At 63.9% G+C, this 13,403-nt stretch overlaps 1 protein-coding gene across 2 annotated transcripts in view; it reads right to left on the bottom strand.

Moving 5' to 3' along the window:
- Positions 1 to 4,191: 4,191 nt before the first annotated feature.
- CBFA2T3 (CBFA2/RUNX1 partner transcriptional co-repressor 3) overlaps positions 4,192 to 13,403 on the bottom strand; it is a 53,769-nt gene continuing 44,557 nt past the window's right edge. For both annotated transcript variants that reach the window (XM_032389949.1, XM_032389950.1), the window contains 7 exons: positions 12,218 to 12,399; positions 11,408 to 11,628; positions 8,515 to 8,600; positions 7,710 to 7,908; positions 7,228 to 7,296; positions 5,912 to 6,102; positions 4,192 to 4,491 (listed from right to left, as the gene is read on the bottom strand). In XM_032389949.1, the coding sequence (XP_032245840.1) occupies positions 4,192 to 4,491; positions 5,912 to 6,102; positions 7,228 to 7,296; positions 7,710 to 7,908; positions 8,515 to 8,600; positions 11,408 to 11,628; positions 12,218 to 12,399 (1,248 nt within the window). The remainder of the gene's footprint in view (positions 4,492 to 5,911; positions 6,103 to 7,227; positions 7,297 to 7,709; positions 7,909 to 8,514; positions 8,601 to 11,407; positions 11,629 to 12,217; positions 12,400 to 13,403) is intronic.

The raw sequence follows: 13,403 nt of genomic DNA, 5'->3' as shown, positions 1-13,403 counted from the left end.
TGGATGGGTGGATGGATGGATAGGTGGATGGATGGATGGGTGGGTGGGTGGATGGATGGATGGGTAGATGGGAGGGTGGATGGATGGATGGGTGGGTGGATGGATGGATGGCCAGACAGATGACTGATTGGTCAGAAGGGTGAGCTGATGAAATAAAAGAATCAAGAAACAATTGTAGGTTGGCTGGGGGGATGGGCAGAGTAATGGCCAGACATGCTGCCTAGAGTAGGCTGGAACAGGCAGGATGGGTGGATAACAATGAAGGGACTTTGGTGTCATTTTGAGGATATATTTGGGAAAATTGGCAAAAGAGAAAGTTAGGGCCTGTCCTGATCTCTTTCCACCATGTCATTGAGATGAAACTAAAACCAATACCTCCCAGCCCCTCTCCCGTCCATCTCCCGCTGCTGCTGAAGCTCTAGAGGCCTCTAGTGAGTGGCTCCACCTGTGGATCCCATGGGGAAGCCCCTTGCCTGGGCATCTGGCTCCTCTTGTCCTGGCCCTGACCCTTCTGGACCCCCAAGGCTGTCTCCATCTGTCCTCTTTGCTCCTGGTAACACCTGAGGCTTCCCTTTGGTCCTGGTGAGCTGTGGGGATGGGGACCCTCTATTCCGATGGGGTCTGGGGTGCGCCAACCTGTTCACACGTGGACGAGGCAGCACTGGTCCTTGTTCGGACACCCGCCAGACACCACCTGGGGACAGTGACATGTCCTAACGGAAAGGCCATCCTGGGTCCAGGGCAGGATGGGAAACAGGGAGGCAGAGGAGGGGGTGGGAAAGGTCGAGGGGTCACACACTGGGGAGTGAGAGGGCCTAGGGGTGCCAGCATCCATCTCGTTGGCCCCCACACCCCCCGTCTGTGCACCGTATGCAGCCTGGCTCTGGACGAGGGAGCTCTGGCTGCCACCTGACCTGCCAGTCTCGCTCTGCCTTCCTGCGGCAGCTTTGGGCTCAGAACAGGAGAGGAGCCCTTTTAGTTTGATTTAGGGGGAGGGAGGCTCCATGAGCATCTGCATCTCACTGAGGGTTTGGGTCACCTGTGTGGTGGTGGCCGGCGGGAAGGAGACCCTTGCACGCTGCCCTTCTGGCCAGTGGTTCAGAAGCTCAGGAGGTAGCAGGGCACGACAGTCTCTGAGCAGAGGGCAGGAGGCTAGATCCCCTTCTGTAGAGCCCCTCTTTACACGGGACAGGTGCACACTCCAGCCCATCTCCTACAACAGAAACTCTGCCACAGCCCCTCCCCAAAGCTATCGATCCTGTGTTTGGTTCTGCTGTGAGGTCTTTGGCCGAATGGGGCCTGAGCACAGTGACGGACAGGAACACCAGCCCCCAAACCATGGACTGAGCCCCAGGGCCCCTCTCAGGCTTCCCTGGGTGGAAGGAGCTGCTGGGCACTGGCGGACACAGCACTTACCAGGGTGCCTCCCTGCTGCGGGCTCCGGGCCTCAGCTTCCTCACTGCAGGCCCCCTACCCCACCCGGCTGCCATGCGCTGATCCTGTCATGCTCGCAGCCTGCAGGGGCTCCATCCCTCAGCCTGGGGTCAGCTCATGCCAGGCTACTGCAGCCCCCTGGAGGCTGGCTTTTTGATATACGGGACATGGATGTGGGAACCACACCGGGAAGATGGCCTTGTAGAGCTGGCTTGAGGGTGACCTGTTCCCAACAGCTAGGGTGGGAGGGTCTGCCCCATCTCGGACCCTCGGCCTCTGGTGTGGCAGGGGCGCCCCCAGCCAGCCGACATGCTACGCTCCCTGGTGCACCTGCTTGTCCCCAGAGGGAGGCCTTGTGAGGGGCAGGGAGACAGGCTGGCAGAGCAAACCAGCTGGTCCCAGGTGAGGGCTCCTGTAGGCCTTGCCTCAGAGCAGCGGCCTCCCTCCAGTCCCGACGTGGGACATGGGTCATCGGGGCCTTAGACCTGCTCACCCAGACCCCCAGTGTACCTGGGGCAGACGCTCTCTGGACACAACCTTGGCGAACAGAGTCCAAAAACACCTGCTTCCAAGGTGCACATCCAAAACTACTGTTTTCATAGGTTCGGCGCTTGCCAGAGAGAAAGACAGAAGCCTGAACACACGACAGGTGGGATTCCAGAGTCTCATCGAGAGCCCAAATCCCGAACTGGTCCTTGCTTTTCTGAAACCCACGAAAGCGAACCTTTGACAGGTGCACGGACCCGTGGCTTGAGCCTGGGGACATTTCTGGAGGATAAGATGGGTCTATCTCGACTTCCAGAAGGCAGGTTCCACCGTCAGGCAGGATTCGGGATGGCACCTGATCTGCGGCCCCTGGATGGAACCCTTCCTCCCAGGACCGAACGATGAATTCCTACAGCTCTGGAAAAATCACAGCAATCACACAAACCCACTGCTCCCCACAGGACCACAGTTCCAATTTCTTTGAAAATCTACTTCCTAAGCTTTATATACTTCCGCGGTTTCTCTCTGTTTTTATTTGGCAAACATCCCTTCTTTATTATCACCACCATGAACATCATTATTTGGACCTCTGCAAGGACTATATACATTCACATTAGCGTATACTCTTGACTTCTTGCCTCTCGGTGGGGCCCCCAGGAGCCCCGGTTTCAGTAGCTGGTCACTCCCCATATTGCACTGCAGTCCTGGGACTCTCTCACCGCGATGCCAGGAAATGTCAGACCGCGGGCCGCGTCCACCGTGGGTCCTGCCACGGAGTACACGCGAGGGCTTCCTTATTCCTTCATTTCCTCCTTGAGATGGTTGGGGCAGCTGAGTGGGGTGAGGGGACAGGGCTGGGGGGTCCGAGAGACCGTGCCCCCAAGGAGCAGCTAGACAGAAACGCGGGGCTCTCTGCAGCTGACCGAATCTCCAGCAGGTCTGGTGAGGGCGTTCTTTTTGTAGCTTTCCTTCTATTTCTGCAACTGTGTGCAGAGAGGAGAGTGGGGACAGCAGACTCCGGGGCCGGGGTGGCGGCGGGCGGCCTCGTGGGGTGCGAGGAGAGGTAGAGGAGGAGAGATGGAGAAGCAGCAGTTCCAGGGCCCGGATGCTGTCTCCTCAAGCTTTGAGACGCAGTCAAGAATCAACCCAAAAGATTGTCACAGTCTGGCTTCAGAGTTACTCTCTCCTGGGAAGGACACGTTAGCGCGTTCTCACGCGTGGAAAACATGCAATGTGGTGAGAATTCACGGAGGGCGTGAGGACAGACGGGGGTGGCCCCCGCACGCGCGGACACATGCGGACATGCATGCACGTGGGTGGGGAGCCCTCCGTCATGGCAGAGAAACCCAAGGGGCCTCTTGTTGAGTGAAACCCTCCAAACCCCAATGTCCCCACAACCCCAAACACGGAATCAAAGCAAGAGAACAGGACGACACCTGAACAAATCCAAGAGTGGAGTAAAACCGTGGATAGGATACTTTGGCAGTGACAAAACCATTTTGGATTTCGACTTCTTGTGTTTGCTTTTTGGATTTCCTTTGGAGCAGAGGTGTGTCCGGCGTCCTTGGCTGGCTAGCTGGTAAGGTAGTTTACCGGTATGCTTCCTTTCTTTTTTCTTTTTTTTTTTTTTAAAAACTTTTTGGATTTCTACTTAAAGCCAAAGAGTTTGACGTTAAAGGAAAAAAAAACTCCGAAAAACGTTTCTCGAGTTGGAAATTGAAATCGTTCTTACCGTCTTCACCGCGTCGGCCACGCGCCTGGGGTGGATTCTGGGCCACGGCGGCTCAGACCTCCAGCTGTAAGATGTCAATTTTCTGTTTCCCGTTTTAAGCAGGAAGCGGACAAAACCCCCGTTTCCTTTATCCACTTCTGAGTAGGTCTGTTGCACAAAACCCCCCAAAATTCTTCACTGAAAATAGAAGCCACCAAACAGATTTCTTCGTTAAAGAGCAAGTGTACGAGGGTGATAATGACAGGAAAACGGGGGCGGGCGAGCGGGAGGGGGACAGGCGGCGGGCGAGCCGGTCACGCTCCGGTGGGCCGCTCCGCCGGCTAAAGCTCGGTGGGGGTCTCTGAGGACGCTCGGAGCGGTCGTGGCGTGAGACCGTCAGGTAGCTGAGGAAGTTGCGTTGATGCAGTTTTTGTTGGTTCTGTTTTCTTTTGGAGAGAAGCGGTAGCAGCAGCGGCTCCCAGGGCCGGGGGCAGCGGCCGGCGGGCTGGGGGGCCGGGCGGGGCCGGAGGGCGCGGCATCCGTGGGCCGAGGTGGGGGGGTCAGCGGGGCGCGGCGTCCAGGGGGCCGGGGGGGCCGGGCGAGCCGGGCCGGGAGGGCCCCGCGGAGCTGGCCTCGCTGGGGCTGGCGGCACCCGCGGGCAGGCAGGGGCCCAGGCCGGCCGCGGCGTCGGGCTGTGCGGGCCCCGGGTCGGCCACGGCGGCCGCGGGGCCCTGCAGGCTCTGGCCGCACACGTGGTGGTGCTTCTCCCAGTCCCGGTGCTGGCAGAAGGAGCCGCAGTACCGGGCCGCGTTGCAGCCGCTGCACGTCTCGCTGGCCTTGCGCCCACAGTTCCAGCAGCTCTGGGTGGGGGGGGACATGGTCAGCGGGCGGCCGCAGGGCGGACGCTGGGCCCCGAACCCCAGGTGCCCAGCCCGGCCGCAGACTGGGGCAGCACACGCTGCCAACACCCCCACTCGGGCCGGCCGCGGCATCATGCCGCCACAGCTCCGGGGCGGCCCTCAGCGGCCACGGCCCCCCTGGCTGGGCCATTCTGGGGGTTGGACGCGCACCGCCGAGGCACACAGCTCCAGCCCGCCCCAGTCAGGCTCACGCAGCATTTACAGGACCGCGATGTCCTCAGGAGGGAAGGCAGCCACGGCCTGTCCTCTCTTCCAGGAAGCCCTCCTGGTTTACCTGGGCTCAACCCCAGAATGTGCACCCTGGCTGGGTAAAGACGGCCAGATTCCAGTGCAGGGTGCACGGCCAGGCACCCCCTGCCCCCGGCCATGGGGCTTCTGCTCCCTTTCTGTGGAACGAGCGGTAACCTCAGCCGCGCACGTGAGCAGAAGGTGGGCAGGGATACTGGGAGAGACCCGAGTTGGCAGCCAGGCTGAGGGTCGGGGAGCCCACGCCCGCCCCAGGAGGAAGGCCCAGTGTCTCGTTGGCCCCCGAAGCCTCTTGGGCTTCCTGGCTCGCTCTGCTCAGCCACACCGGCCTCCTTGCGGTCCTCACTCTGCCCAGCGTGCCCCCGATCTCGGTGCTTGCTGCTCCCTCCTCGCTCTGCTCCCCAGATCCCTGCCCGGCTCGCTCACCTCCTGCAGGACTCTGCTCACATGTCACCGCCCTGGTGCCTTCCCTGGCACCTGCCTCCGTGCGGTCTGCCCACTCTGCCCTGCCCGCCGCTCCAGAGCTCGGAGTACCTGCCGCAGCAGCTGCTGCGGACACACGAGCTGACCCTCTGGGCCCGTCCACGCACACACATACCAGAGGTCCGGAGACCAGTCCCCTTCCAAAGGACAGTTCCAGAGGAAAACCTCTCCCCCTCCCCGACTCCTCTGACGTGAGAGTCCTTCTGGACGAGGAGGAGAGGCACCCCCTGCCCCCGCCCTGCGGACCCCGCCCAGCCTCTGATGCCCAGGAGCCAGCACGACGTGATGCTCAGGCCCCTGCACGCATGCGTGCGGGCGGCAGCTGACGAGGCCCTCTAGACACCCCCGCGGTCTCCACTCGCGCCGTGCCCCCAGCTTTCACAGGTTAGCAAAAGCATGGGCTCGGCGCCTGCCAGCCTAAGTCTGAATAATGCCCATGACATCCTGGGGCGCGGCCCAGGGCAAGCCACCTACCCCTGGAGCCCTCGGGGTCCACGTCAGCACGACGGGGACACCACAGGACCCACTTCGCCGGCTGCCTAAGGTCGTGAGGCGGGGAGGCGACAGAGGGAGGGTTCGGGGCCTGGACCAGAGGCTGGGGCCGGAGTGGGGGGCGGGCGGGTGGCCTTACCTCACTGGAGTCCTCCTGCTGGTTGACCACGGTCAGGGCATCCTCCGAGGCCTGCCGCCGGGCTTCAGCCAAGGCCCGCTCCATCTTGGCGCGCTCTGTGCTGATGAGCTCGTGAGCCTTTCGCTCGGCGTCCGACACGGCCTTTTGCAGCTCAGACATCGCCTGCCGCTTCACCTCATTCACCGCCTCCTCTGCAAAGGACACGCGGGCTGTGGTCCCGTGGCCCAGCCCAGCCGGGCCTCCCTGTGTTGTGGGCGGGGCCTGGGCACCAGCGGCCGGGCACACGTGTAAGCCTGGTCGTGGGGGCGTCTCCCGAGCCTGGCCCTACCCTAGTGTTCCCAGACCTGGGTGTGCGGTGGCACTGCCCTGGAGGGCGTGGCCAAGCCCACCGCTGACGTGGACGCCACAGGCGTGGGGAGGAAGAACCTTGGAACCCACGAGTTCCAAGTGAGGCTGATGCTGCCAGTGTGGGCACCCGCTTTGAGAACCAGAGCCGTGGACAGTCGGCTTCCCTGTCGCTGGTATGGAAGCAGTCCAGGGGATGCCCTGTCCAGGGCTCCGCATTCTTATCATCCCAAAGCCCTCCGTCACCCACACCTGCGGCCTCCAGCCTGCTCCGGTCTGGAGAGAAGCACGCCGTCCGTGGTGCTGCTGTCGTGAGCTGAGCTGTCTGCCTAAGGCCGGAGCGTCTGCTTGGGTTCCGCTGTGCTCTCCAGCCCTGGCAGACGGCCCTCGGCCGCTCAGGCCTGCCTCAGTTTCCCTGGCAGTGCCCTCCCTGCAGTGGTGTGAGGGGCTGGGTGGTGTGGAGCAGGGCTCCTCCTAGGGAGCCTTCTGTGCTGGGCGTGGCAGAGCTGCTGGTCCCCCAAGTCACCACCGGGGCGCCACGTCGCTGTCGCCAAGGGGCCACCATGGGCCAGATGGAGGCAGAGGGGACAGGCCGAGGGAAACGAGGACCCCATCCTCCTGTCCGGGCCTGGGCCTTCCCCCACCTTGCTCCAGGCAGCTGCAGCCGCTCTGTGGCCCCTTGGCCTCCGCGCCTGGGGTGGGATGCTCTCCTCTCTCTGCTCTCGAGATGCTGCGATTTTCTCCCTCTTCCTTACACTTCACATTGACTCCATCCACGGATCAAAACATGTCAGGGACCCTGCTGCTTCTCTCCACCGGCGCCACCCCAGCTGCGCCCCCTCTCCCCGTCTCTCTTTCTCAAGCTGCCCCCTGGCTCCTCCTTCTGCCCAGCCCCCCCCCCCGTGTGGCCCCACGGTGGCGGGCCCCCCCCCCCCCCCCCCCCCCCCCCCCCCCCGGCCAACTGCACTCACCAGCCTTCCTCCATATCTCCTCGGGCATGTAGCCAGAGAGGGTCCTGGACACGAACTCCCGGTGGGTGTCTGAAACACGGATGCCAGCGTCACCACAGAACAGGGCCATACTCAGCTGGGTAAGGGGGACATGGTGCGTGCCCTTGGGGGGGGTCCCGCGACGTGCCCCTGGGTGGAAACCCTGTATCCGCTGCTGGTGTGGGGCAGGGCAATGTCAGCAAAGAGGATGCTCTGGAGCACCTTGGACTCGGCTGGGACCTGGGCCTGTCCTGGACTTCTCTCGGTTTCCGTGGTCATCTTCCCTAAGTCTGGGCTTCTGGTGGTTCGGGGCGTATCTTTACGCAGAGCAGAAAAGGCACCTCCTTTTCCAGGGAAACTCTTGGGTTGTATTTTACTGTAGTGCCACAATGGGGGTGCTAGTCTCGGTCCTTGGCGCCCCTGCAGTGCACCCCCCGCCCCCGTGATGCCCCCTGGGCACGCACCTAGCTGAGACCCCTCTGCGCCCACGGAGCTGTCGAGGGGCCGGGCGGTGGCAACCACGGGGCCCTTCTTGGCGTCCTCAGTGTTGCTGTAGCGCCGGATCCAGTGGTTGAGCTCCTCGCGGTCGGCTTCCTGGCACTGCCGCAGGACCGTGAGCGACCGCCGCGTCTTCTCGGCCATGTCCATGATGCAGTTCAGAAGCTGTGGGCGGGCGGGCGGCGGTGGTGAGCATGCGGGGCTGGGTGTGGCTGCTCAGTGTGGGGGACGTCCAGGGAGCTTCTCCTACACCCTGGGCCTGGGCCAGCCCGCTGTCCACGAGGGCTGGCCACAGTGAGCTCAGAGCCACAGTGTGAAAATCGCCTCCCACTGCCTGGAAGGGCACCAAGCATGGGGGTGGGGGGGTGAAGACCAGGCTTTTAGTCTGGGGCTCTCCTTTCAACTCTCCTGGTTGTGTTCTGCCCTGGGGACAGCAGATGGGCCTGAACTCCTCTGGGGACCACACCTGCCAGGGCTCCCTTTCCACAAAGGAAGCGGGGGAGGGATAACCCCAAAAAGAGTGTGGAAGGTGTCCCAACCCCCACCAAACCACCTTGCTCCGGAGACAGGGGAGGCTCTGTAGGGCAGAGATGGGAAGGTTCTGAGGGGCTGACCAGGAGCAGAGTTCCAGCTGAGGCAGGTAGGCGCCTAGCAAAGCGGAGCCCACAGTGACCCTGTCCCCCCCACCACCTCCCCACCCCCCCCAGCTCCAGGGCCCCACAGGCTGGGCGGAACCCCAGGAGTCGTGCGGCCCTGGGCCTGGACACTCACGTTGTTGAGATGCTTCCACTCCTCTGCCCACTCCCGCTCCGTGAGCCTGTGGTCGATCACTTCCTCCTGCCGGGACCCGTGCACTGCTGCAAGGGGTGTGGATGCTCAGTGGCCGCCCCGTGTCCCAGGCCCCCCTGTCCCCCAGACCCGCCCCTCACCCCAGGCAATGTCCTTTCCTGTGTCCCCAGCCCCAGCCCCAGCCCCGTGCCCTCCAGGCCCCGCCCCTCACCTATCCTGCCCCCCCCCCTCAGGGTCCCCGGCCCCACCCTGTGCTTCCCAGGCCCCGCCCCTCACCCCAGTCCCCACCCTGTACTCCCCAGGCCACGCCCCTCACCCCAGGTCCCGCCCTGTGCTCCCCAGGCCCCGCCCCTCACCCCAGTCTCAGTCCTGGGGCTTGGCTTTGCCTGTGTGAGGGAAGTGGACAGGGTGAGGAGGGGGACCCTGGGCACTGACCCTCTGTCCACTGCCTTTGTGGGGAGGTCAAGAACAGGCCTGGCCTCTACTCAATGTTTGGGAGGAAGAGATGGGTCCCCATCCCTCAGTCTAGGCTTGGCCACCCCTCCCCTACCTCCCTGTCTGCAAATCCAGCATAGCTCAGTTTTCCTGCCCTGCTGCCGTGGAGGCTGCCTCAGGCCCCACTTTGACGGCCTCGCCACTCCTCCAAAGCCCTCAGGGGCTCACTGGCAGCTGCCTGGCTCCAGCCCGTGCTGTCCTACCTCCTCTCAGCCCGCTGGACTCCTACACACCCCTCAGAGCCCAGGTCCCAGGCCCCATCCTCAGCAGCCCCGAGCCCTTCAGAATCCATTCAGCCCCACACAGATCCACGTGCTAGACCGTCCTGGCCGCTTCCTTGTTTACTCTGTCCCCGAAACTGGCTACGTCTCCTGGGCCAAAGCCCAGCTGGGCAGGAGGCTGTGCTCTGGCTCATCTGCTGGGTCCAAGTGGGGCACCCTGGGAGAGAGTGGGGTCTGCGAACCCTGACACCCCAGCACTTGATCCCCAGGTCCCGCCCTCAGCACGCCGTGTCCGTTTCCCTACCCTCCGACCTTCTGGGGGTGCACAGGAGGGGAGGGCCCTCCAAGGGAGGTTCCACTGTCACTCCCATCCGACAGATGAGAACACCGAGGCTGGCTCAGGGCATGCGATTGCCCAAGGTCACCCAAGGTCAGCCCAAGCCTCAACGGTGCCCTCAGCTGCTGGCTGCCACAGCTCCAGAGGCTGAAACAATGGGGTGTCCCCCCAGCTGGTGATGAGAAACAAAACCACTCTGAGCTGAGGAATTCATACCAGTGCAACAGTGTGTGCCTGTCCTCATGTGGTTTCTGACATATCAAATGCTCTTGGCCGCACGCTGGTTTGGGTGCCCCTGCCGTGGCGCCCCGAGCCTACGCCAGGTGACCCCGAGCTGCCCAGGCTGGGGTCTCTCTGTGTAGGCCTTTTCCAGCCCCAAAGGGTCTCCTAGCCTCCCCGAAGTGCAGCAGGAGTGAGAGGCCGCAGCGCCCCCGCCCCCGCCGCCGCCCTCGGAACCCGGGCCACGCCAATACCCCAACCAAAATAGTGGCTGAGATCTGCCCGACAGCTGGTGTTTATTTTTGCATTAGCAGGAGCGGGTGGGAATTAGCACCTGCCCGACCCGGCTGCAGGGAGCCAGACGCTGTCACCTGCTGCCTGGGCCCAGGCCCTGGAAGCTTCCGCGGGGTGGGGGCGGGGAGATGGCCTTGTACGGGGTGAGGCCTCTGCTGACCCTGCCTCTGGGCCCCCCACTGGTGCCCTGGGACCCTCAGCTGTTTCCAGGCTGTCCCCCCAACATGCTGGGGGGCCCCCAGGGTGTGGGCTGGTCCTCTTCCTCTCTTAGTCCCCAACACAGAGGGGGTCAGAAGGTCGGGCAGACGTGGCCAGGAGGCTTTGGGCACATGCATGGGGTTTCTGGGCCTCCTCATCTGTGACATGGGCCTGCCGATGCACCACACCCCCATACTATCAACATCGAGGCCTGCTGCCCCTGTAATGGGGGAAAGGATAGGACGCTGCACTCCTTACCAGCCCTTCGTCTGCCCGGCCCTGTGTGAATGCTCCTCATACCACCCGAGAGGTGGGACTCCCGTCAGATCAGCTGACAGAGGAAGAGCCGGAGGCGGCAGGGTGGGGATCTGGTGCTGCGCAGAGGGTCCGGGCTCCTGCATCTCCCGCCCCCGTGCACAGCTCACTCACTGTGGTTTGGTGCTGTGGGGCTCGCTCTCATCCCGCTCAGAGAGCAGGACGGGGTGTGTGTACTAAGTCGTGCTCAATGAGGGCTTGTGAGTCTTAGGGGGGCACGTGCTTTCCCTCGGGGTGCCTGGGCCCAGAGCGTGGGAGTGCCCTGGAGGCATGAGCTGCAGCACTGTGGCTCACATGCCCACCCTAACAGGGGGTCTCTTCCTGGCTGGCCGTGACCCCAGCCTCCCGCTGCCCTGGACACAGGGCCCCGCAGCATCCAGGCTGAACACCCCGTGTGTGTACCTGGCCAGTGGCCAGTGCCCCCCTAGGTTCTCTAGGTTCCCTCAGGTCCTGTATCTGCCCCTGCCCAGCCCCCAGGGACAGTCACCTCTGCGATCACAGCCCTTCCCCTGGGGGAGGGAGGCCCCCCACCGCGACCCAAGACAGAGGTCTGGGAAAGATGGCCCTCCCTAAGGCTCAGGGGCACAGCCCAGCAGGGTGCGGTTTCCCTCTGGGCCGCAGGGCCCACCCCACTCAAATCCTCTCCCCATACCCATTTCCTCAGCATCCTTCCTGCACAGACAAGGCCAGGAGGGTCAGCGTATCTCGCCCATGCTGACGTGCTCGCCGCAGCTCTGTGCTTCTCCCCCAGCCGTGCAGGCCCGCGCGTGCCCCTGCTCCCCGGCGCACTGCTCACCGAGTTGCCGATGGCGCTCCCGCAGCTCCCGGGGGTCAGGGTGGCGGTAGGAGTCACGGAAGTGGTGGGCCACGGCCATGTCCTCGAGGCGGTAGTGCGGCGGCGTGGGGTGGGGCCGCCCATTGCTGGGGCTGTAGTGCTGGGCGGGGCTCAGGGTGCACGGCCGTTTGCTGAGGTGGTCGGGGTGCAGTGGGTCACGGTCTGACCCATTCTCTTTGGTCCTGACCCAAAGAGCAGGCAAGGTCACAGACCACGAACCGTGGACAGAAGCCCAGGCAGGAGGGGTGAGAGGGAGACAGGCACGGGCAGGACAGACAGGTACACAGGGGGAGGGACGAGGCCGGGCCCCCACTCTCCCTCCTCCCCTGGGGCTCGTGCCAGCCTCCAGCGCCCACTGGTTCTGGGCTCCGCGGCCGGGGGCCAGGGAGCCGGAGCCTCCGTTGAGGGAGTGAGGAGACGGACACGCATTCTCCAGTGGCCAGACAAGCGCCCAGCTCTGTGGCCAACACTGAGGGCCAGCCCAGCGCCTGGGGACCTCAGGTGCCTGGACGCTCAGGTCCTCATCCAGCCCAAAGCGAAGAGCCAGGCAGTGTCTGCCACAGAGACTCCCTCCTGACCCCTCCTGTCCTCCCAGGGGCCATCTGAGTGGTCAGGATGCCGTGCCCAGCCCCGTGCGGCGGCCTTGCAGGCAAGGCTTGATGGCCTCGGCCGCGAGCTGCAGGCCACGGAACGCAGCAGGAGGTCGGCCCACGTGCTGCCAGCCCTGGCACCAGGCGCCCGCTGTCCCGCCCCCCAGCCCGCCCCCCTTACCTGTCAGGTGTCCTTCTCTTGCCGTTGTCGTTGACGTCCAGCAGGAGCTCGGAGGAGTCGATGGGCGAGGAGGCGTTGGCGTCCAGCAGGAGCTGCTCATGCTGGGCCAGGTACTGGGCGGGGGTCTGCTTGGCCAGGCGGGCGCAGTGCATGAGCTCCCTCTGCAGCAAGGGCAGGTTTGCCTGCATCGGGGGAGAGGGCACTGCGGTCGTGGCCGACGGGGGCCAGGGCTCGGCGTGCGCGACGGCTGGCGGCCGGCCCTGCTTTGTGACCTCGGGCACGCGGCACCCCTCTCTGGGCCTGTGCCTCTCCACTGCGATCTGGGAAGGGGGGTGGGCACACGGATTTGAGGTGCAGTGGGACCCCGAGCCCAGATCCTGGCCCCCCAGCTGGGGTTTTCCCACTTCACCAAGCTTCCTGCCCTGGGGGCACCTGGGGAAGGGCAAGGAGGGGACCATAACCAGGACTCCTTGCCTTCACCTGTGGGAGCTCCAGATCACCCCCGTGCAGAGCAGAGAGCTGAGGCCCAGCTCTCCATTACAGCTGACTGTAAAAGGGGGGGCTGGAGCAGCACCCCGCGTGTGTGCCCCAGACCCCAGTGTGCATCCCCAGCTCTCCCACCTCCCGGGGGTGCCCAGCCCAGCCCTGAGCAGCCTGGAGCCACACCACGCTGGACGCGTGCCCACCCCACTTGGAGCTGTCACCTCCTGCGGTCCTTACAACCCTCCGTGGACACACGTGACAGCTTGGTTCCCCGTTCATGGGAAGGAGAACAGAGCACAGCGGGGAGGAGGACACATCCAGGACAGGGCACAGGATCCAGGTGTAGTCCCCACCCGCCACGCCGCGTGCAACCACTGCGCCCCACGTCTGCTCCAGCCCCACCTCCTGCGTGTGCCGCTGGGAGGCAGGCGGGCTCCTGCAGCCACCCACCGTCTTCCCAGAGCCTCGCGGCGCGGCAGGGCACAGGCGGGGTGGGGGCTTAGCGGCAGGCTGCTTGGGAGAGCGGGCAGCTCCAAGTATTTGTAAATAAATACAGTCCCCCAACTTTCTCATGGCATTTCAGAGTGGCCGCCTCTGCCTCTGCAGCCCCCCTGAGCGCGTCCACCCGGACCTGATCAAGCAGCCGATGCGTTTTTGTCAAGCAGAGCTGGCTGCAAGGCCTGTTTTTCTATTTGGATAGCTG

Source organism: Phoca vitulina, unplaced genomic scaffold, assembly GCF_004348235.1.
Source record: "Phoca vitulina isolate PV1807 unplaced genomic scaffold, GSC_HSeal_1.0 scaffold56, whole genome shotgun sequence".
Taxonomy (NCBI): Eukaryota; Metazoa; Chordata; class Mammalia; order Carnivora; family Phocidae; genus Phoca; species Phoca vitulina.
The sequence above is the reverse complement of the archived record's forward strand: the minus strand, read 5'-3'. Positions and strand labels throughout refer to the sequence as shown.